The 24,525-nt window shown below is 42.6% G+C and overlaps 3 protein-coding genes across 5 annotated transcripts in view; 1 reads left to right on the forward strand and 2 right to left on the reverse strand.

Annotated features, from left to right (window-relative positions):
* LOC125086968 (ATP-sensitive inward rectifier potassium channel 12-like) overlaps positions 1 to 24,525 on the reverse strand; it is an 874,374-nt gene that overhangs the window by 575,427 nt on the left and 274,422 nt on the right. The window lies entirely within an intron of this gene.
* LOC125086702 (olfactory receptor-like protein DTMT) lies at positions 6,814 to 7,770 on the forward strand. Its single transcript, XM_047706038.1, has one exon. It carries the CDS (start codon positions 6,814 to 6,816, stop codon positions 7,768 to 7,770), a length of 957 nt encoding a protein of 318 aa, XP_047561994.1.
* On the reverse strand, positions 12,479 to 13,423 carry LOC125086975 (olfactory receptor 1L4). Its single transcript, XM_047706731.1, has one exon. It carries the CDS (start codon positions 13,421 to 13,423, stop codon positions 12,479 to 12,481), a length of 945 nt encoding a protein of 314 aa, XP_047562687.1.

The following is a 24,525-nucleotide window of genomic DNA, read 5'->3' on the forward strand; positions in this document are numbered from 1 at the left end:
AAACTAAAAGGCAACCAACAGAATGGGAGAAGATATTTGCAAGTGACATATCTGATAAAGGGTTGGTATTCAAAATAAAGAACTGATACAACTCAACACCCCAAAACCAAATAATCCAGTTAAAAACAAGCAAAAAAGGGCACCTGGGTGGCTCAGTGGGTTAAAGTCTCTGCCTTCGGCTCAGGTCATGATCCCAGGGTCCTGGGATCGAGCCCCACATTGGGCTCTCTGCTCAGCAGGGAGTCTGCTTCCCTCTCTCTCTCCCTCTGCCTATCTCTCTGCCTACTTGTGATCTCTGTCAAATAAATAAAATCTTTAAAAAAAAAAAAGCAAAAAGAAGACATACAGATGGCTAACAGACATGTGAAAAGATGCTTAACATCACTCACTATTAGGGAAATCCAAATCAAAAATACAGTGAACTATCACCTCACACCTGTCAGAAGGGCTAAAAATCAGCAACGCAAGAAGCAACAAGAGCTGACAAGGATGTGGAGAAAAAGGAAGCCTCTTGCACTCTTGGTGGAATACAGACTGGTGCAACCACTGTGGAAAACAGTATGGAGTTTTCTCAAAAAGTTAAAAGTGGAACTGTCCTATGACCCAATACACACGACTATTTACCTCCCAAAATACCAAAACACTAATTCAAAGGGACAAAGGGATACACACATCCCTATGTTTATAGCAGCATATTTACAATAACCAAATGATGGAAGCATCTCAATTGTCCATCAGTAGGTGAATGGATAAAAAAAAATATGGTAAATATATACACACAATGGAATATTTTTCAGCCTCTTAACTACAGAGAACTGATGGTTACCAGAGGGGAAGTGAGCAGGAGGATGAGTGAAATAGGTGATGGGGATTAAAGAGTTGTTGTAATGAGCACTGGGTGATGTATTGAATTGTTAAATCATTACATTGTATACCTGAAATTAATATAACAGTCTATGTTAACTATACTGAAATTAGAATAAAAACTTAATACATAAAAAATGTTAACAGAAAATCCATGAATATCTCAGGAAACAAACTGGGGGTTGATGGAGTGGAGGGGTGTGGGAGGGATGGGTGGCTGGGTGATGTACACTGGAGAGGGTATGTGCTGTAGTGCGCACTGTGAATTGTGTAAGACTGATGAATCACAGACCTGTACCCCTGAAACAAACAAAACATTATATGTTAATGAAAAAAAGAAAATTCATGAAGAATAAACAGTATGAAAAGATGTTTGACTTCAATGATAACCAGGAAAAAGAAAATTGAAAAACTAACATTTGATAATTGAATGACCACATAATTGACAAATATATAAATAATTGAATTTCTATTTTAATAGTGAAATGTGGGAATAGAGATTTTAAGAGATAAAATCCTGTGTCATTACACCTATGACATTCAAAACAAAAGCTACAAGCTTAATTTCAAATTAGTTTGTTTTGTTTATACTCCATCAGTTGCTCAAATCTGTTCATATCTCATTCATTCATATTTATAGCACATATCAAACTCTCTCTCCCTTCTAATCATTACCCCCACCCCCCTTCCTCTTTCTTTCTCTCCTTTTCTTTCTTCTTCTTCTTTATAAAATGGCTGATCCATGTTGAATCACTATATTGTACACCTGAAATTAATGTAACACTGTATGTTAAAAGAAATTAAAAACTTAAAAAAATAAGTAAAATGGCTGATCTATTTAAGATAACTTTCAGTCATCAAGACAGCCACCAAATTCAGCATTTAGGGTCTCCCAGAAACAAGAACATTTTCATACATAATTACAATACCATTATCACACCTGAGATATTAAACATTAATATACATATATTTAATACAATCTATATACAAATTTCTCCAATGATAAAGACTTGGTTTTGGTGGGGGGGACACATGTGTGGCTCAGTCATTAAGCATCTGCCTTGGCTCAGGTCCCGATCCCAGGCTCCTGGGATTGAGCTCTGCATCAGGCTCCCTGCTCAGCGGGAAGCCTGCTTCTCCCTCTCCCACTCCCCCGGTTTGTGTTCCCTCTCTTCCTGTGTCTCTGTCAAATAAATAAATAAAATCTTTTTAAAAAAAACATTTGTTTTTTATTAGATGTTTGTTAACATATAATTCACATACTATACCATTTATCCATTTAAAGTATAAAATTAATTTTTATATACTCAGAATTGTGTAACCATCACCATAATCAATTTTAGAACATTTTCATAAACCCCCCAAAAAAATCTCATTAACAATCACTACCCATTTTTCCCTAGCAATCACCAGCTTACTTGGTGGATTTACCTGTTCTTGATATTTCATATAAATCATATCATATAATATGTTGCTCTTGGGATTGTCTTCTTTTAATTGGCATAATGTTTTCAAGGTTTATCCATATTATGGTACGTAACAGTACTTTATTTCATTGCTGAAAAATATTCCACTGTCTGGATACACCACATTCTTTATCCAGTCATCAGTTGATGGTGGTTTCCACATTGGGGCTGTTGTGACTGGTGCTGCTCTGAACATTCATGTATTTGTTAGTACTTCAGTTTTTTAGGTATATACTGTTGGGTCCCCCAATAATGGGTCCGTGATTAAAGGAGCGAGCCTGATACAAAGCGAAGGTCAAGCAAAGCTTTATTTTGCACGGAGCATTGAGAATCAAACCGTCGGGCCGAGAGAGTGCTACCCCTCCCTGCCTTGCAGACTAACTTTTATAGAGCAAAGGCCATGTGGTTGGGCCTGGCCACACACAGGTAGCCAATGAGATTGCAATACACAGAGAAAGCTGTACAGTCATGCTAGGTCCCACACAGGTGGCCAATTGAACTACAATTCACCCCATAGTAGACATTTGAACTAGCCTAACACCTTGGTGAGAATTGGTGCCCAAAAGCGGAGCCCACACTCCTTGGTAGCTAGGGAGACAGTATGCGCGCTTTACTGATTGGATGTCTCCACCAGACCCGACTCAACCCTGCATTCAGGCTGTTATCTCCACCTGACCTGACCGGCCCTTGTATTTGGGCTTTGATACCTGGGACTGGTTTCCTGGACTTGCTTTTTTTTTTTTTTTTTTTAAAGATTTTATTTATTTATTTGTCATAGAGAGAGAAGCGAGAGCGAGCACAGGCAGACAGAGTGGCAGGCAGAGGCAGAGGGACAAGCAGGCTCCCTGCCAAGCAAGGAGCCCGATGTGGGACTCGATCCCAGGATGCTGGGATCACGACCTGAGCCGAAGGCAGCTGCCTAACCAACTGAGCCACCCAGGCGTCCCCTGGACTTGCTTTTAAGTAATTTCCCTTGAGGGGGGGGTAGGGCGGGGCAGGGTCAATTTAAGTTTTAATGCATAAACCACAAAATGGCTGTTCAACCGAGGTGGGGCCGCTCTGGCTGAATAGGCCCTTACACTACCAAGGAGGGTAACTGCTGGATCATATGGCAGTTCTATGTTTAACATTTTGAGGAATAACCAAACTGTATCGCTCACCTTCCCTCCTTCCAATGACCCTTATCTTCTGCCTGCTTCCTAGCACATGCGCTATACCTCAGCCACACTGAACTTCCTTTGCCTTTAAAAAGCTCCAGGCTCTCTCACCTCTGAGTTTTTCCATATGCTATTTCCTCTCTAGATGCTTTCATTTTCTTTTTCTGGAGAACTCCTCAGATTCTGCTTAAACTTCATTAAAAAAAAAGTCTTCTCTGACCTAATGGATAAGGTTAGGTGTCCTTTATATGCACTCTTTTTTTTTTTTAAGATTTTATTTATTTATTTAACAGAGAAAGATCACAAGTAGGCAGAGAGAAAGGGGGAGGCAGGCTCCCCATGAAGCAGAGAGCCCGGTGCAGGGCTCGATCCCAGGACCCTGAGATCATGACCTGAGCTGAAAGCAGAGGCTTTAACCCATTGAGCCACCCAGGCACCCCCTTAATATGCACTCTTAACACATCTAATATTTTCCCTATGATAATATTTGTGATGCTTGGCAGTAGCTTGTTTAGTTACCACGTCTGCCAGCTATCTAGCTGGTCTTTGAGGGCAGGAACCATGTCTACCTTGGTTTTTCCCACAGTTGTGAGCTCAGTGTCTTGCACATGGTAGGTACCCAGTAAATATTTCTAGAAGAAATGCATTAATGAACTAATAGATTAAGGATTTCCTGCGTGAATCAATTGACACAATGCTTGCTATCATGGGGCTTAAAGCCCACCTGAGAAGAGAGGGTTGGTATATGTGGAAGAAATCACTGGACAACATATAACAGTGGTGACCAAGTGCTACAGTATTTGACTCTGATAACTGTTGTAGTGGACAGATATTGGCAGAAGGTAAAGAAGGGAGATATTAGTGTGGGCTGTAATGGCTGGGGAAAGCTTTCTTGAGATCAGACTCAGAGTAAACCCAGAATTTTGTCTCAGGGTATGACTTACTCAGAAATGTGCAGGAGTAAGGGTGGATGGAAGGACTGGGTTTGTTAATAATGAGTTTCTTTGGGACCCAGGGATCCCAGGGGTCAGAGCATTATAGAAGAGAGGAGTTGGAAGACAATGGCAGGGCCTCCAGCTGATACAAACAGGAGGCAGGCTCTGGAGCCACACTAAGACAAGCTGGGTAAGCCGGGAGGGGGTTCAGAAGAGGTAATTACTCTAAAAAATCCCCTTTAACAGATTAAATTAAGATTCCATAATTATACAGTGGAACTCTTGCAGGATGATTTAGAAGTCATCGGCCTCATTGTTTTCCTCTCTCAACAGTGATTCCTGTCTCTGAGTATAACTGGGAATCATCAGAGCTATTAGTGGGAAAAAATAAATTGTATGTTTGTGGAGTACTTTATACTTTGCAAGTGCCAATCATTCCAAACTGCAATTCTGCAAGGTAGGTAAGATTCATTAATGATGGAGCGTAAGGTTGGAAGAGTTCAACAATTTGCCAAGGTCACAGGACAGTAAATGATGGAGTCTGATTCCTGTGGGCTCCTAAATGTTTTGCTTGGGGGTGAGGTAAACAGAGTGTAAAAGACCATTTTGGGAGCCCCTTTCCATGAAGCCAGTTTTCCTCACCCTCCATTGAGTTATCCTAGTATTATTATCTTTAGCTAGGGATAGATTTAAGTCATAACTTCAGAGGAAATCCTCACTCTTTGGGTTCCAAATGTTTGTCCCTTCTGGGCCAGTAGTTTCTTCCACCCCACAATACCCCTTTCCACTTACTTCACTTGCACCAAGGTGTTCTGCTCATGGATAGTGTGGGGGATAGAGATGAGGGTAGGGGTACTTGGGAAAATACTGCATCCTCATCACAGAACTTAATGATGGCAGTAGTAAATCTTACCAATGCCACACTTGGTCTTAACTTTCTTTGGCAGAATAAATTAGGTACTGTTATGTTCCTATTGAGCTGATTGGGGAACTCTGACTAACGGAGATTAAGTTTCTTGGCCAGCACACACACACAAAAAAACCTGAAATCTTGCCATTTGCAACAACGTAGATGGAACTAGAGGATATTATGCTGAGCGAAATAAGTTAATCAGAGAAAGACAATTATCATATGATCCCACTGATATAAGGAATTTGAGAAAAAAGACAGAAGATCATAGGGGAAGGGAGGGAAAAATGAAACAAAACCAGAGAAGGAGACAAACCATAAGAGACTCTTAATCTCAGGAAATAAACTGAGGGTTGCTGAAGGGGAAGGGGGTAAGAGGGAGGGGGTAGCTGGGTGAGGGACATTGGGGAGGGTATGTGATATGGTGAGAAAAAAATTGTTTTTTAAATAAATTAAATTTAAAAAAAAGTGTCTTGGCCAGGTCATGGTACAGGTATGGGTGTAGTAAGGTGATCGCAGGTTGACTGGCTCCAGGGCCTAGCACTTAAATGCACACTGGGTCCTCCCAAACTCAGCTGCTTACCCTGCTGTCCATCTCATTCCTTCTCCCTTCTAACTCTTGCTTTTCTAACTAGTGTCCCCTGGGTCAATCAAGTCTTTTTTTTTTTTTTTTAAGTCTTGAAAGAGAAAACAGACAAGATTTTCATGTGGGTTAGGAGAGTATTAATCCAGGTAACAAAGAAATTAAAGTGGAGGAGCCATTTTTCTGGTAGTTCAAGTGTTTGGAACTGGATCTGAAGTTCTGGGGCCTGGGTTCTAGTGCCTACTGATGATGAGAGAACATCTAGTGCCTTCTAATCTGCAGCAACTCAGACCTTCATGCCATTCTGCAGTTTGGGGAACCCCCCATGGTTCTCAATGGTTCCCAGGCTGTGGCAGGTGCAGAACATGGGCTCAGATCAGTTTTGGCTCATCACCTCCTTTGCCACACCACTGAGGTGGGTGGTTGAGGGGGTGTGTAAACTGGGTGGGCAAACAAATAGATGGGCTTTTCTTTGGAGTAGGAGTGCTGGGTGCATTTTGGTGAGAAGGATGCAGGTGCTGATGGTTATGAGGTGGTAGAGCCTCACTTGGTTTTGCACACTCCTTGCTCCAGATAAAGCTGGTGGAGAGGCAGCTTGGGAGAATACACACACACACACACACACACACACACACACATATTCACACTTTCATACAAATTATTCTTAATTTTAAGATTTTATTTATTTATTTGACAGACAGAGACCACAAGTAGGCAGAGAGGCAGGCAGAGAGAGAGGAAGAAGCAGGCTCCCTGCTGAGCAGAGAGCCCGATGCGGGGCTCGATCCCAGGACCCCGGGATCATGACCTGAGCCGAAAGCAGAGGCTTTAACCCACTGAGCCACCCAGGCGCCCCATATTCTTAATTTTAAAAAGGTAAAACAAAAGCAATGTGAAAATGGGAAACCAAACTGCTATCTCAGAATTCATTCTCCTGGGCCTACCCATTGATCCAAAGCAGCGAGACCTGTTCTATGCCCTGTTCCTGGCCATGTATGTTACCACCGTCCTAGGGAACCTTCTCATCATCATTCTCATTCGCCTGGACTCCCACCTCCACACGCCCATGTATTTGTTTCTCAGCAATTTATCCTTCTCTGACCTCTGCTTCTCGTCTGTCACAATGCCCAAATTGCTGCAGAACATGCAGAGCCAAGTCCCATCCATCCCCTATGCTGGCTGCCTGACCCAGATGTACTTCTTCCTGCTTTTTGCAGACCTGGAGAGCTTCCTCCTGGTGGCCATGGCCTATGACCGCTACGTGGCCATCTGCTTCCCTCTGCACTACACCACCATCATGAGCCCCAAGCTCTGTCTGTCCCTGGTGGTGCTGTCCTGGCTGCTGACTACTTTTATCTCATTATTGCACACCCTGCTCATGGCTCGGCTGTCTTTCTGTGCTGATAATGTGATCCCTCACTTTTTCTGCGATATGTCAGCTCTGCTAAAGTTGGCCTGCTCTGACATTCAGATAAATGAAATGGTAATCTTTATTTTGGGAGGGCTCATCATTATTGTTCCATTTCTGTTGATCTCTTCATCCTATGCACAGATTGTGTCCTCCATCCTCAAGGTCCCTTCTGCCAGGGGCATCCGCAAGACCTTCTCCACCTGTGGCTCCCACCTCTCTGTGGTGTCTCTCTTCTATGGGACAATCATTGGCCTCTATTTGTGCCCATCAGCTAATAATTCTATTGTTAAGGAGACTGTCATGGCTGTGATGTACACTGTTGTCACCCCCATGCTGAACCCCTTCATCTACAGCCTGAGGAATCAGGACATAAAGGGAGCCTTGGGAAGAGTCTTTTCAAAGTGGACAATACAGCTTTTTTGGGACAGAGACTCTAAAGATTAAAGTATGTTTTCAAACAGTAGATGTAATATTGACAATGAGTAGTGTCTGTAAAGTCTAGTGGTACCCATGCTAATTCAGCCCTAATAGCACCTCTGGGGTTTTTCCCACATGCCACTAGTGGTGGGTCCATTGTACCTCTTGGGTTTACCACAGTTTCTGGGGGTGATGTACAACAAGACTGACATGTAGTGGACACTTAGAAATTATTATTCAAATTTGAATACATACCACTCTAACCTTAGTGTTTACTGCACAAAAAGAAAAATGTTCAGTAGTTCCTAATTCTCTAAGAAGTAAATCCAAATTTCTCAACCACTTCAGTGCTTTGCTTCTGACAAATATGCTTATTCCATGAAGAATATCTTCTAATTTATTATGTACATCCTTTTGTAATTTTTTACTCTCCCAAGGATCATCATTTCTTCCCTTGTTGACCTATTCTGTACTTAATTTTCATTTCAGGTTTTGATTCACCTTTTTAATGACCACATTCTAAAATTTCTTTTTCCTTTGATTTGTTCTATCACTTGTCAGTTAATAACAGATTACTTCTTTTGATAATATTTATATTTTGGATGAGAATTTATCTTTTGAATTAAAATCATATGGTAAGCAATGAACCATGTGATTCTGTTATGAATTGTTAATTTATAGGAACTAAAATGGAAACCCATATACAGCCTAAGGTAGCACAAATAGTGACAGAGGGATTAGAATCTATTTATTACTCTCAGGTGGATTTTTCCTCTGAAATATTATGCTAAAATTTTGTGATGCTTTCTTCATTTATTTCTTTTTTTATGAAGTTTAAGTGTCTTGAAGACAGGTGCTCTCTAATCTCTTCAATGATGAGTTCAGTGCCTTGTACTTACTAAATGTAGAATAGTAATTGATTTTATTTGAATGCATTTTCATATGTGTCTTGAAATTAATGTGTGCCTTTAAAAATCTCACCTTTTAAAAAAAGTCTTCCTAATAATTCCAACTTTGACCTTATTTCTTCTTCAAAAATTTTTGATTACAAAAAGAAAACATTTCATTGAAAATTATCCAAAAAATAAAGAAAGAAATAATAAAGTGAAAATGTGAGGGTTCCCCAAAATTCTGCTCTCCCCATGAAGGCAGTTAAAGGTTGGGGAATATTCAATATGCATAGATATTTTCTATGCAAAGACTAACTTTGCATATAATAAATGAGATTAAATTATGCATTCCATTTTTTTATGTTGTTACATAAAATATATTTTGAGTTCATTATTTCATATAAAGACATATAATCCTTTTAGAATCTGTATAGTGTTTTGTTGAATGGATGCATTAACCAACCATAACTTATTTAAATAATCTGGGTTGTTTTCAGTTCTTTATTATTTTGAACAATACTTCAATTTTATTGCCTGGTCCGTATGTTTTCTTGTGGACTTGTGCTCTGATTCTAAGGACACATTCTTAGAAATGGGCTTACTAGATCAAAAACATGTTATAATTGGGTAGAAGTTTCCAAATTGCCTCCAAGGAATTCTGCTAACGTATATTCCTTCCAAAAGTGAATGAGCATAGCTGTTTCTTTACATGTTCCCAACATTGGATTTTTTGTTCTCCAACTTTTATCAACCTAATATCAAAACATGAGATTTTACTATTTTTTTTAAAAGATTGATTTATTTATTTGAGAGAGAGAAAGAAAAAAAAAAAAACTTGAGCAGGGGGAGGGGCAGAGGGAAAGAATTTCCAGCAGACACCCCACTGAGCGAGGAGGCCAAGACAGGGCTCCATCTCAGGACCCGGGGATCATGACCTGAGACAAAATCAAGAGCCAGCTGCTTAACCTACTGAGCCACCCACGCACCCCGAGATTTTACTATTTTTAAATTGAATTTCTATACATATCAATAAGGTCAAACATCTCTTTATATTAACTACTGTTCCTTGAGCGTGTAATTTGAGCACGTCCTTTGCCTTAAGTCAATTTTCTTTTTTCTTGTGATGCCACTTTACCTATCTTGTAAACCACATTTCCCTCAGTCTGTTCAACTTCTGACTTTGGTAGTGATGCATTTTTCCCTCACTAAGATCATAAACTTCAAAGTAGACAAGTTAAGTTGATTTTTATTTCTTGATATATATTTTTTCTTTGACAAGCTTGGAAAAGGCTTTTCTATCCCCAAATTAATGTTATTATTATCATTACCATCATTATTATTATCTCATTATTTTTTCTAGTTCTTGCAGTTTTAGTTTCTATATCTCTACTTCGATCCACCCAAAATTTTAAGGGCAACTGCCCCTTTTTTCTTCCCCCCTTCCTTATTGTCTTCACCTTCACAGATGTGAAAAACTGATTTTATAATGTCCTAAGGCTCATGTACACCTCCTTATTATATTATTATTATTTTATTCATTTCTGGACTTATTATATTGACGTCATCCTATCTATAACAGTATATGTTAGGTACCTTATGTGACAAGCCCTCCTGTATATTCTTCTCTTCCAAAACTTTCCTGACATTTTTCCTTTCAGATATGCTTTAGATCTATTTTGTTAAATTCCAATAAAAAAAAACCTATTGGGAAATTAACTGGAGTTACTTTGAATTATTACATTCATTTATGAATTAGAATTGGCTATTTATACAGTTGTCTTAAAAACTATAAATAACAGATATCTTTCCATTTACTCCAAGTTTTCATTTCTCAGTTAAATTCTGTACACTTCTTAATTTGGTATATTGCTGTATATTGCTTTCTACATTTATTCCTAGGTATTTATTCCTAGGTATTTTACATTTTTAAAAAAATGTAAAAATGTAAAAAATGTAAAAAAATTGGGGGTCACTATTGTGTTTTTAGACAAGTACTCTTTTTACATAGGAGTTACTGATTGTTTTGTATATCAATTTTACAGTAGTCCACCTTACTAAATTCTCTTTTATTTTCTAATAAGGATTTTCAATTAAATATTTAAGCACTGAAGATACACAATCAAAGCTAATATCAGTATTGATAACTATGAATATTTTTTCAAATACTTAGTTCTGTTATTTCTCTTTTCTAATTGCATTTGAATACCATTTCGAAAACTACATAAAATAATAGTTATTCTAAGGAGAGTTTAGATGTTAGTGTAAGGCCATACTGTTTATCCTTCAATACTTTTGGATGTCGAAGGGCATAGTTAACTTTCCCAACTTGTTTGGAGGTATTTTTGGAGAAAGCCCTTTGCAGAAGGGCCTACCAATGCATGGGGCCACCATATCATGACAGCGCTAGTCTACAGAAGAGAGTCTAAAATTCTGTCTCTATCTCAGCATGCACACAAATGAGATGAACCATGAGAGACTCTGGACTCTGAGAAACAAACCGGGGGTTTTGGAGGGGAGGGAGGTAGGGGTTTGGGTGAGCCTGGTGGTGGGTATTATGGAAGGCATGTATTGCATGGAGCACTGGGTGTGGTGCATAAACAATGAATTTTGGAACACTGAAAATAAATATAAATAAATAAATACATGCACACAAACGCAAATCTTCTCAACCACGTTGGGCCATGAAGATCTGAAAAGTTCTTACACTGATGGAGTGCAGATGGAATTGAGAGTTAGTGTATCTCTAGGGACTATTAGGATAATGAGGGAGGAGACCATATAGCAGCAGCTCAAGTCGGAGCTCAGAACCAGAAAGAAGACATTGCTGAGTCTAACAGAATTGGTTTCTCTAAGCCTGTTTCCTCTCTTGAGCAATGAGAATAATAATATATTCCTCCTGGAATCTTGTGAGGTTTAAAGGAAATATATGCGTAGAGTACTTACGTTAGTCCTCACTAAAGGTTATCTTTTATTATTTTTAGTACAAGGATATCATTACACTACTGTAATAGTGAAACCTTGGGAAGGCATAACTATCAATAAGGGGCTGGTTAAACTGAAGATAAAAATGAAGAAGTTCTATTTGTAGGGATAAGAAAAGATTTCCTGGACTATTATTTCATGAAAAGGGAAATTGCAGAATATGTAGAGAGAGAGACTACTATTTATGTGTCAAAAGCAGGGAGAGAAAGGTGGAGGAGGTATTGAGCTGGTAACTGGGATAAAGGTGGAGATCGGATTGAATGATAGTTAAGAAGAATTTTATCTTTATTTCTATTTTTGAGTTCTTGCCATGAAAATGATGGATATATTATCTAGGGAATAGAATTTTTAAAAATTTTTATAAAAATTACATCTTCCCTTAAGTTTCCAGAAAAAGAGTCTGAAGATGGTGTGGTCTACACTGCAGCACCCTGTCCCCCTAAAAACAAACAAACAACAACAACAAAAAGGAACTCTTTTAAAAAACCTTATTACACTGCTTCTTGGGTTTCCTCTCCATCCACTAGGTTGCTGCCAGCCACACTCTTCCCTCTTCCTCTCCAGAAGCTACAAGACTCATTCCCTAGTACCCTGATTGTTCCCTTCGCTTTTCCAAAATTTAAAAGTAATCTCTATTTTTTAAACATTCAGACAATGAGGAAACGAATTTAGCTTATTGCTATGTACCCATCCCTGTAAAATAAACATATTGCCACCTTTGCTTCAGGTCTAATTCTTAATTTAACCATAAATAAGATGCTGCAGGATCAAAACTGCTAATGCTTTGCAAAGCTAGAAAAGGGAGGAGAGGTTCTTTTGTAATTGTTCTTATTCTTGAAATGCCTGTTAATCCGGAACTGCCCTCACAACTCTTGGGACACAGCCCTCCACCTGAGTCCCCTTTTTAGGGCGCCCTTGACCTCCTTGTTGCGAAGGCTGTAGATGAAAGGGTTCAAGGTTGGTGTGAGCACTGCGTAGACCACACTGGCAAGGCGGTCGTAGCGGGCTGAGTAGGCAGATGATGGCCGGAAATAGACAGAAAGGACAGAGCCAAAGAAGAGTGACACCACCACCAGGTGGGCCCCACAGGTGGAGAAGGCACGGCGGCGGCCCCCCGCTGACCGCACTCCCAGCACCGCAACGAGGATGCGAGCATAGGAGAGCGACACGAGGAGCAGCGGGGTGAGCACCACGGCCAGGCCCTCGGAGAAGATGGCAGTTTCCGCGGCCACCGTGTCCGAGGTCGCCAAGCTCAGCATCACAGTCATGTCACAGAAGAAGTGGCGCACAGGGGCAGGGCACGGGTATGAGAGAGCAGAGATGAGCAGCGTGTGAAGCAGTGAGTGCAGGTGGGCCACTGTCCAGGACGCTGCCACCAGCGCTGTGCAGCGCCAGGGCGTCATGACCACCCGGTAGTGCAAGGGGCGGCAGACAGCCACTGCGCGGTCATATGACATGGCTGCCAGCAGGTAGCTCTCGGTGATGCCCAGAGCCACGAAGAAGTACATCTGGGCAAAGCATCCCTGGAAGGACACGGCCTGGCCCGGGTGGAGCAGGCCGGCCAACAGTCTGGGGACTGTGACAGTAGTAAAGCAGACATCCACAAGGCTTAGGTGACCCAAGAAATAGTACATAGGGGAGCGGAGGGCCCCATCCGATCTCACCACCACCACCATGGTGAGGTTGCCCAGCGCATTGAGCAGGAAGACACCAAGGAAGAGCAGGAAGAGCAGGGGGTGGGTGTCAGTTCCATCCACCAGGCCCAGGAGGAGGAATTCCGGGGCTGGTGTGAAGTTGGCCAGGGCCATGGAGCAGCGGGACAGGCGGGGCTGCAGAGAGCACAGAGGAGGAGCAGGCCTAAGTTCTGGCACCTCTAGCTAGGCTTCTGCATGTCCGGGTTTGTGTCCTATTTTCAAACCTCTGCTTGCTACAAAGGCTTGGAAACCACAACGCCCCACTCCCCCCGTTTTATGAAGAAATGGAATCTCAGAAGGGTGTCCTAAGGCCTTGGGTGCTTTCAAGCTGGGAGTAAATCAGATCTGATTTTGAGACCTGTCTCTACCACTTAGGTGGTGTGACCCCTCTGAATGTTTCTTTTTCTTTCCTTGAGGAAAATACTACTAGCTACCCCCAAAGTGTGTCATAAAGACAAAGTGGGTAAGAAATTGAAGGTACTTCTCCAAAGAAGATACACAAATGGCCAACAGACACATGAAAAAATGTTCAACGTCACTAGCCATCAGGGAAATACAAATCAAAATCACAAGGAGAGACCACCTTACACCAGTTAGAATGGCAAAAATTAACAAGACAGGAAACAAGTGTTGGTGAGGTTGTGGAGAAAGGGGAACCCTCTTACACTGTTCATGGGAATGCAAGCAGGAGCAGCCACTCTGGAAAACAGTATGGAGGTTCCTGAAAATGTTAAAAATAGAGCTACCCTACCACCCAGCCATTGCATTACTAGGTATTTACCCCAAAGATACAGATGTAGTAAAAGGAAGGGGCATCTGCATCCCAACGTTCATAGCAGTGATGTCCACAATAGCCAAACTGTGGTAGGAGTGGAAATGTCCTTCAACAGATGAAGAGGATGTGGTCCATATACACAATGGAATATTATTCAGCCATTAGAAAGGATGAATACCCACCTTTTGCCTCAACGTGGATGGAACTGGAAGGGATTATGCTAAGTGAAATAAATCAAACAGAAAGACAATTTTCATATGGTTTCAGTCATATGTGGAACATAAGGAATAGAATGGAGGCACAGAGGAATGGAGGGAACTCTGAATGGGAAGAAATCAGAGAGGGAGACAAACCAAACTCTGGACTCTAGGAAACAAACTGAGGGTTACAGAAGGGAGAGGGATGGGGGAACGGGGTAACTGGGTGATAGGCATTAAGGCACAGGATGTTCTATGCAACTATTGAATTGTTGAACACTACAACAAAAAGTTATGATGTACTATGTACTACGCTGACTAAGTGAACATAATAACAAAGAAAAGAAAAGAAATGTAAAATACTTAGCACACCACCCAGTGCACAAAAATGTTACCCATCTACTTATCTACTATCTATGTACCTATCATCTATCATCATTTGCTTAGTCAAATAAGTAGCTGAGGCAGAATTGGGACCCAGACATCTGAATACCAGTTAAAGTTTCTTCATAAAACACCTTTTGGCATTTGCCATTCATTTATTCACCACATACTGTGTGCTAACTCAGGAATTATTAAACTTTTTTGTCAAGGATATTAGAGTAAACACTTGAGGCTTGTGGACCATATGGTCTCTGTCGCAAGTATTCAGCTCTGCCTTTGTAGCAGGAAAACAGCCATTGATAATACGTAAATGAATGGCAATGGCTATGCCCCAATAAAACTTTATTTACAAAACAAGCAGAGGGGGCAGATTTAGCTTGTAAGACATAGTTTGCTGACCCCTGTGCTAGGTACTTTGGGGAACAGAGTGAGTCCTAGTTTTGCCTACAGTCTGACCTAGAGCAGATTGCAGTGTTTCACACTTTACTAATTTCATGAACCATGTAAGTCAATAATTCTGCTGAAGGAGTCTGGGAAGAATGTAAAGAAGAGATGGGATTTGAATTGGGTCTTGGAGAATGAATAGAGTTTGATACTAAAGACATGTTATGGTGTGGAAGGGGGAGGCATCCAGACAAGGGAAGGGGTTGTGTGGGGTTATTGGTAGAGGAGTTATAGAACGAAGAAGATAAAATTCATATATGATACTGGGGCAAGGCTTGTCTTTGTTCTGACCTCAGCTGACAGAAAACATCAAAGTTTCTCAGTTAACCAAGTGATTCAATGATCTCAGAAACAAGGCACTCATTTTGTTCCCCACTCAATCTGTTCCTTCAAACATATTTTCTCCCATTGCTCTAAAGTTTCTGTAAATGTTCTATTACTGGCCTTGTCCATTACCACTTTGCCAGGAAAAAGGGCCAGGCTTTGATGAGATCCCAGAGAGCAGACTCAGTGAGTTCTTAGCAGGACTGTTCCTTGCAAGAAGTCACTGGGGTTTGTTCTGTCTTTCCAGTGACCTAAACACAAAGTTCACCCAAGCAGTATTTGTTGAATGAAGCTTTTTAAAGAGCAATGAGAGAAAAAAGAGGGAAGGGAAGGTGAAAGAGAGGAGAAGATGGGCAACCTGCAGTGTCCACTCTTGTCGCTTCCCAGGAGAAACCCCAGATAAAGCCTATAGCCCATTTTTTCATTTCTTCTACATTTCTGCATTCATTTCTTCTGCATTCACTGTCACCCACTAGTTGTCCCAGGGAGTCATCTGCTTATGCCACCTCCACCGTTTTCCCAGCAAAAAGCCAAAGTATAGAAGAGCCAGGACCGTGTCACCTCTCCTGTCCATCTCCTCGTGAGGTGCAGGGCTTCTCAGAGCCCCTGAACTCCCCTCCCCACCTCCGAGTGGGCAGTTGTGGGATGTACAGGAAAGGTCACTGCCTTTGTAGTCAGAGCCACCTGGGTTTTAACGCTGATTGGCGTTGTAAACATAGACCTACCTTCATTTCATCTCCACTCTCTTCATCTATAAAGCGGAAATACTAATCATTCCTCTCGGCATGACTGATGCCAAGACTAAATGAGGTAATATATGTATAAGCATGTAGCAGAGGATGAACGCTTAGAAGTTGGTTCCCTTTCCATCAACTTCTGATGCCTTCTACCTCTTCCCCAAGGCTACTAGAAGCAATCCAGGCTGCTGTTAGTTATTTAAAGATGTTTTTCTTAATCTCAGCTGAATCCCACTTCCCTGTAACTTTTCTACAAGTCACAGTTTTGGCCACTGGGGGTTAAATGTTTACTCTCCTTTCTGTGCAGCTTTTCATACAGTGTTAAAAAAAAACCCATCCTAAGTCTACTAAGTATTCTTTTCTCCAACCCAAATACCCCTGGAGCCTTAGACTCTTTCTTATAGGACCTCATTTCCAGGTCCTTTTCCATTCTGGTCACTCTCTGCCTTGTCCGTGTGTTTCTTAACTGGAACTGGACCCAGTGGTCTTGCTGGGGTTGGGCTTTGTGGAGTCCCTGGGAGTAGTACTCAACTGTACACTTCGCACCTAACTGTTGAGTACCTGCTTTGGGTCAGGTTTTGTATTGGTCTCTAGGATTATTAAGGCAGGTCAGCTGTTGTCCTTGATCTCCAGCGGTGCATAATAATAAGCACTCCGCTATGTATGTATGAACAAAGATGGAGTAATTTCCTGTACTTGGCTGATTCAGGCAGGATTCCAAAGAAGAGGTGAGGTTTGAACTGGTGTTGGGAAGAGAATTTCAGGTAGGGGGAGAGAATGGGAAGGCAGAAAAAGGTGTTTTGTAGGTGGAGAGAGCCCACATGTGGCTTCTTCCTTCCTACAGCTGTAAGGCACAATGTAGTGAGGTAAGGAGGAAGATAGGACCCCAGTCAGGAAGACAGCAGAGGAAAGTTGGGCTCTCTCACCTGAAGGGCTGCATGCCAGGCCTCAGTGCTGTCCACAGAGTCTGTGGGCTGATTTCCCTCCTGCCCAGAGGTCCCCAGTCTTCAGAACAGATGCATTCTCACCCACCTTCATCCAGAGACTTTGGTGTGTTTTCTGTGGGGTAGGACAGCCTTAGAAAGAGAGAAAGCCAGAGCTATATGGATGCTGGGAATTCTTGGACCCACGCTCTTTCTGCTCAGTTTATGGCCCTTCCTGTCTCCACTGCCCACCAGGCACAGCGCAAACAGCTCAGCCCGGCAGCCAGAGCTTTCCAACTTGGTTCTCTGGTGGTCTCAGCTCCAACTGCTTCCAGGTGCTTCCCTGTACCTCACTGTAGGCAGGTCAGCATTGTCATTGTCCCTTATTTACACCTTTCTCACATTCCTTTCCTATACACTGCTCCCCACCCAAAATCTCTTTCTACCCTTTCCCAATACCCAACTCTGGCTCTGCCTTCTCCAAGACCTCCCCCGACACCATCCTTTCTTAACTTCTCCAGTCCGCACAATAACCTCTTTCCTCCATCTCTTGTGCTTAATAAATGTCAATTTCTTCTGCCACCCAGCCCTTAATACTTCTGGTGATAGGAGAAAAATTGACTGAATTTTACGTTGCCTCCCCTAGAAAGCCTGGCCCAGGACTGGTTTTCCTTTTTTTTTTTTTTTTTTTAATAAGAAATTCTTTTTTTAAAAAAATATTTTATTTATTTATTTAACAGAGAGACAGAGATCACAAGTATGCAGAGAGGCAGGCAGAGAGAGAAGGGGAAGCAGGCTCCCCTCTGAGCAGAAAGCCCAATGTGGGGCTCGATCCCAGGGTCCTGGGATCATAACTTGAGCCAAAGGCAGAGGCTTTAACCCATTGAGCCACCCAGGTGCTCCCAGGACTGGTTTTCTTGAATGCAGAGCTGTTATAGTTTATTCAGAGCCCCTTCTTACAGGCTCTGATTTAATCACACATGACAGGTGTCTGCTTTGAAGTGGATAGTAAGGACTTATTTAAGGTCACAGAGTGAGGCAGAGATACTTAGGATATAGAACCAGAAACCCCATTTCCCAGGCAGCTTGTAGAAGAGGTCGCCTTTGTAACAAACTCTTAGACGCACCAAGACACAGAAGTACAGGGATATGAACCTGCACACAGACATATCCTGATAAACCCAGTCACATGGACATGACAAGGACACACTCACACCCACCACCAGGACAGGAATAGACACACATGGGCACACCTGGACACCTGATAACAGTCATTAAACAGAGGTGTAGACATATACACAGATCGGTCCATACATATACAAGCCACGAACATGGAAAGACCCAGACGTAGACCCCTATACCCAAAAATGCCAGAGATGTAGAGACCTCCATGGATTCTTCCACACAGCAGGAGTCAACACACAAACACCAACAGCTTCCTCCTTCCTCTCACTCTTGCCAAAGGTCTCCATTTGCCTTATCAGAGTGGGGCATGGGCAGTGACAAATAAGAGAAGCCATCGCTGGCCCCCAGGACTCTCAGTCCTGGGAGTTTTTCTTTTCTTTCTTTCTCTTTTTTTCTCTTTCTCCCTTCCTTCCTTCCTTCCTTCCTTCCTTCCTTCCTTCCTTCCTGCCTTCCTTCCTGCCTTCCTTCCTGCCTTCCTGCCTTCCTGCCTTCTTTCCTTCCTCCCTCCCTCTCTCCCTCCCTCCCTCCCTTTCTTTCTTTCTTTCTTTTGAGGGTATGAGTCAGGGGATTGGGGGGCAGCAGAGGGAGAGAGAGAATCTTAAACAGGCTCCTACCCTGCACACAGCCAGATGTGGGGTTCAATCTCATGACCCTGAGATCATGACCAGAGCCAAAATCAAGAGTCAGACACTTAACCAACTAAGCCCCTCAGGTAACCCTCAGTCCTGAGAATTTGTATCCAATTCCTTGACTCCAGTCTCTTCCTGGTCAGCCCAGATTCTTCTCTCAGTAACATCCAGAACAGCCTTCTCTTCAACCAGTTTTAATCCAAGAGGAGTCCTTCCCCCTCCAAGGGCTTCCTCCTTCCTCTGTTTCCCTCTGCCAATTTCTTATTCATTTCTCTTTAATAATTTATACAGCAATCTTATCTGCTTTATCTGTTCTATGTCAAGCAGCTACTTAAACACCAGGCAGAGAGGGCATTCAGAGCTTTATGAATAAGACACAATCAAAGAGTTCATCTTCCTATCTTGGTATTAGCAACTGGCAATAATTTTAAGATCACCTAACCCAGCAGCCATGTCAACAATGGGAAACAAGGCCTAGAGAATATTGTGCCTGAAGTCATTCAGCAATCTGGGGACAGAGCCAGGAATTAAGTCCAGGGCTCTAAACCCTACCTTGTTGTGTGCATTTCCTCATCCTCTCTGCCATGTATTGGCAGGTACGTCTCATTTTTCTCTCTCCCTCACCCTCTCTCCCTCGCTTTAGCTCCCTGCCTTTCTGCCATTGATTATTCTGCTCTGTACCAGCAAGTGTCCTGCCTGACCTCTTACCTGTTAGTACAATGGGCTCTGCTCTCCACACCAGATACCAGAGGCTGATTTGCTACCATCAGGGGGAAAGTGAAGACAGAAGATTTACCTCAACAGCCAAGGGTGAGAAGAGTGGCCTGCTGGCTGGGAGCACAGGGGGCCACTCACTAATTAATTAACCAGGAAGCTTCATGGAGAATGGCCTCTGTACCCGCTGGCTCCATGAGGCTCCCTCAGCCCTCATCCAACATGGCTTCTCTCCTACCCTTCTAGAGAGACTGAGTAAGGAGAGAGAACAAAAGAGCCCAGGAATCCAGAATTGGGAAAGACACCCTTCAATGTGATGACCACCTGTGCCGGCTCACTGTACTCAGAAGATACTCTCAGGGTTCTGCCTCTTTCTAAGAGGGTGCTAACGGCCTGAGAGGGACAGGGCTTGTTGGCAATCATAGAGCCAGGGACCCTGGTCTATTCTCCCTGCCATTTAAACCCCACATCCTTCCAGAAGTTCTCCCTGAATATATTCTGAAACTCTCCTCAGTAGATATACTGAGCTGCAACCATCACCCCTAAAGCTGGGACCTCACTGTGATTTGCCTGTTTGGAAAGAGCTCTCTCTTCTGATCCAGCTGTGGGGAAAGCAGCGAGGTGGAGCTAGGGACCTTGATGCCCAGTCTCCTAGCCTGGACTCACAAAGCCCTTCCTAGAGCCCCAGGCCCACCTCAGCCCCAGAGGTCCCACCTGACCTAGAAGTCAAAGGAGGGAGGAGGGACTGGAGTTGCCGTCAGATTTCTGCCAGGAAACAGGCTCAGGGAGTGCCTATGGAATTGCCCTTGATGGGCTTCAGGAGTATTGTCTTCTGTCGCCCATAGTCCCAGTCAGAGATGCTAGGATCTCAGCCCTGCCCAGCTGGAGCCAGGACAAGAGGATTTCTGCTCCTTGTTCCAAAGCCTTTGACTCTTCTGTCCTCTTTGGCCTGACAGAGCAGCCCTCCCACCTCTGAGGGCCAACTTAATTCCCAGGCTGACAAATTTCTTGTGAGGCAGTAAGCTTGTGGAACTAACTGGTAGCAACATCCCAGGGGATGAACCTCTCCAGGAAGACTACTGAAAACATTGTTCACCATCCACGGGGTGCTGGCCCCACTGGGCTCTGAGGAGTGTCAGAGTAGTTGTAGAATGAGTGAGGTATTCCAGTTCTGACTGGCTGTGGGACTCTGGGCAAGCATCTTCCCTCTCCAGGCCTCTGTTTCCTCATTGGTAAATTGAGAGGGAGGTACTGACAGAGTCTGATGACCCTTTCAAGTTAGAGAATGGAACATTTGGACGGGCCCTGAATAGTTGACATTCAGATCTGCGGGGTTGTGGGGAGGCTTGAGTAGAGGAAGTATGATGCACTGTGTGTCTGTGGGGCTTAGAGTAGAAGGTGTGCCTGTGACTTTGTGTTCAGGGAGAATTTCTGGGAGGAAGTGGGGTTTAAATGGCAGAAGAATGGGAGGATGTGGGTGTGTAAGAGGGCAGTGTGGGCAAATCCAGGGATGTAGGGAGCACAGTTTATGCAGAGGGGCCACCCACGAGAAATATAATGGAAGGGAAAGGCTGCCTGCACAAGTTTCCAGTAGGAGAGAAGGTCTGTGCATCCACTTTCAGGTTCTCTGGCATCTTCTTGCCCTTACTGGCTGTGAGACCTTGGGGAAGTTACTCAAATTTCCTGTACTTGACTGTCCCACCTGTAAAACAGAGAAATCATAGAACCTGCTTCATAGGGATGCTGTGGGGAATGTAAGCCCTTGGAACAGTGCCCAGCACACGCAACCACAGGCTACATGTTGGCTGTTACTGTTATTATCCTGTGTGCTAGGTGTCTTAGGGTTTGCTCTTATGCCCTTTGGACCTGGATTTTTTTTTTTTTTAAAGAAAGCACTTTGGATCTTTCCATTCCCCTGGTAAACATGAAATGACTGTTGTTCAATGATAAAGAGACACTATCTTCTTATTAGCTGACTCAAATAGCTAGTAGCTGTCTCAAATAGATCTGAGGATACAATCTAATGTCTTAAGAATATCACTGTTGTTACAACATGTGATAATATGTTCTGTTTACTGTGTTCCTATTGTTTAACAATGCTAAGTACTACTGCATGATAGAAACATGTTTGCCATGGAAGAATGGCAATAACTCTTCAGAGACTTGCTAGCTATAAATGCTTAAGGCATGATTTTCTTTCTTTTTTTTTTTTCAAAAAGAATTTTTATTATGGTAAAATACAGATTAAATTTACCATCTTAACCATTTTTGATAACTTTTATAAACTTTAAGTATAATTAATACAGTGTTAGTTTCAGGTGTACAATATAATGATTAAATAATTTTATACATTTCTCAGTGCTCATCAAAATAAATGTATTCTTAATCCCATTTTATCTATTTCACCCATTCCTCCACCTGCTTCCTCTCTGGCAACCACCAGTTTGTCCTCTGTATTTAATAGCCTGGTTTTTTGCTTGTCTCTTTTTTTTCCCTTTGTTCATTCATTTTGTTTCTTCAATTCTGCCTATGAATGAAAGCATGTGGTATTTTTCTTTCTCTGACCTATTTCACTTAGTTTTATGCCCTCTAGATCCATCCATGTTGTTGCAAATGGCAAGATTTCATTCTTTTTTGTGGCTGAGTACATTGTACATATACACCACATCTTATTTATCCATTCATCCATTGATGGATCCTTGGGTTGTTTCCTCTTGTAAATAATGCTGCAATAAACATAGAGGTTTGGAGTAAAAGAGACTATCAACAAAACAAAAGACAACATGTGAATAGAAGATATTTGTAAATAGTATAACTACTAAGAGGTTAATATCCAAAATATATAAAAAACTTAAACAACTCAACACAAACACACACACACACACACACACACAACACAACAACCCAAAACAAATAATCCAATAAAAAAATGGACAGAGAACCTGAATAGACATGTTTCCAAAGAAGACCTACAGATGGCCAACAGACACATGAAAAGATGCTCAACATCACTAATCATCAAAGAAATGCAAATTAAAATCACAATAAGATATAAACTTTACATTGTCAGAATGGCTAAAATAAAAAACATAAGAGGTCAAGATGGCGGAGAAGTAGCAAGCTGAGACTACTTCGGGTAGCGGGAGATCAGCTAAATAGCTTATCTAAAGATTGCAAACACCTACAAATCCAATGGGAGATTGAAGAGAAGAAGAACAGCAATTCCAGAAACAGAAAATCAACCACTTTCTGCAAGGTAGGACTGGCGGAGAAGTGAATCCAAAGCGACGGGAAGATCAACCGCGGGGGGAGGGGCCGGCGAGCGGCGAGCGGCGGAGCAACGGAGCAAAATCAGGACTTTTAAAAGTCTGTTCCGCTGAGGGACATCGCTCCAGAGGCTTAACTGGGGTGAAGCCCAGGCGGGGTCAGCGCGGCCTCAGGTCCCGCAGGGTCGCAGAAGGATCGGGGGTGTCTGAGTGTCGCAGAGCTTACCGGTATTAGAACGGGGAAGCCGGCTGCAGAGACAGAGCCGAGGAGTGACTCTCAGCTCAGGGTTGCCTTGAACCGGTCGCAGGCTCGGTCAGCTCGGAGCGCGGCCGGAGGCCAGGGTGACGGGAGTCATTTGGCGCTGTTCTCTGAGGGTGCACTGAGGAGTGGGGCCCCGGGCTCTCGGCTCCTCCGGGCCGGAGACCAGGAGGCCGCCATCTTTATTCCCGTCCTCCGGACTCTACGGAAAGCGCTCAGGGAACAAAAGCTCCCGAAAGCGAACCCGAGCGGATGACTCAGCGCGGCCCCGGGTAAGGGCGGTGCAACTCCGCCTGGGGCAAAGACGCTTGAGAATCACTACAACGGGCCCCTCCCCCAGAAGATCAACGGGAAACCCAGCCAGGACCAAGTTCACCTACCAAGGAGAACGGCGGAATTCCAGAGGAGAAGAAAGCAAAGCACAGAACTCATGGCTTTCTCCCCATGATTTTTTAGCCTTGCAGTTAATTTAATTTTTTTTCTTTTTCAATTTTTTTTTCCTTTTCTCTTCTTCTGCTAAATTTTTTTTAACTTCTACCGTTTTCTTTTTTTTAACGTTTTTTAAATAGTTTATCTAATATATATATATTTTTTCCTCTTTTTATATTTTTTCTTTATCAGCTTTCTTTTTTTTAATAGTTTTTTTTTTCTTTCTTTCTGAACCCCTTTTTATCCCCTTTCTCCCCCCTCACAATTCAGGATCTCTTCTGATTTGGCTAAAGCATATTTTCCTGGGGTTGTTGCCACCCTTTTAGTATTTTACTTGCTCCTTCATAAACTCTTATCTGGACAAAATGACAAGGCGGAAAAATTCACAACAAAAAAAAGAACAAGAGGCAGTACCAAAGGCTAGGGACCTAATCAATACAGACATTGGGAATATGTCAGATATAGAGTTCAGAATGACGATTCTCAAGGTTCTAGCCGGGCTTCAAAAAGGCATGGAAGATATTAAAGCAACCCTCTCGGGAGATATAAAAGCCCTTTCTGGAGAAATAAAAGAACTAAAATCTAACCAAGTTGAAATCAAAAAAGCTATTAATGAGGTGCAATCAAAAATGGAGGCTCTCACTGCTAGGATAAATGAGGCAGAAGAAAGAATTAGCGATATAGAAGACCAAATGACAGAGAATAAAGAAGCTGAGCAAAAGAGGGACAAACAGCTACTGGACCACGAGGGGAGAATTCGAGAGATAAGTGACACCATAAGACGAAACAACATTAGAATAATTGGGATTCCAGAAGAAGAGGAAACAGAGAGGGGAGCAGAAGGTATATTGGAGAGAATTATTGGAGAGAATTTCCCCAATATGGCAAAGGGAACAAGCATCAAAATCCAGGAGGTTCAGAGAACCCCCCTCAAAATCAATAAGAATAGG

This window comes from Lutra lutra, chromosome 16 (assembly GCF_902655055.1).
Source record: "Lutra lutra chromosome 16, mLutLut1.2, whole genome shotgun sequence".
In the NCBI taxonomy this organism is placed as follows: Eukaryota; Metazoa; Chordata; class Mammalia; order Carnivora; family Mustelidae; genus Lutra; species Lutra lutra.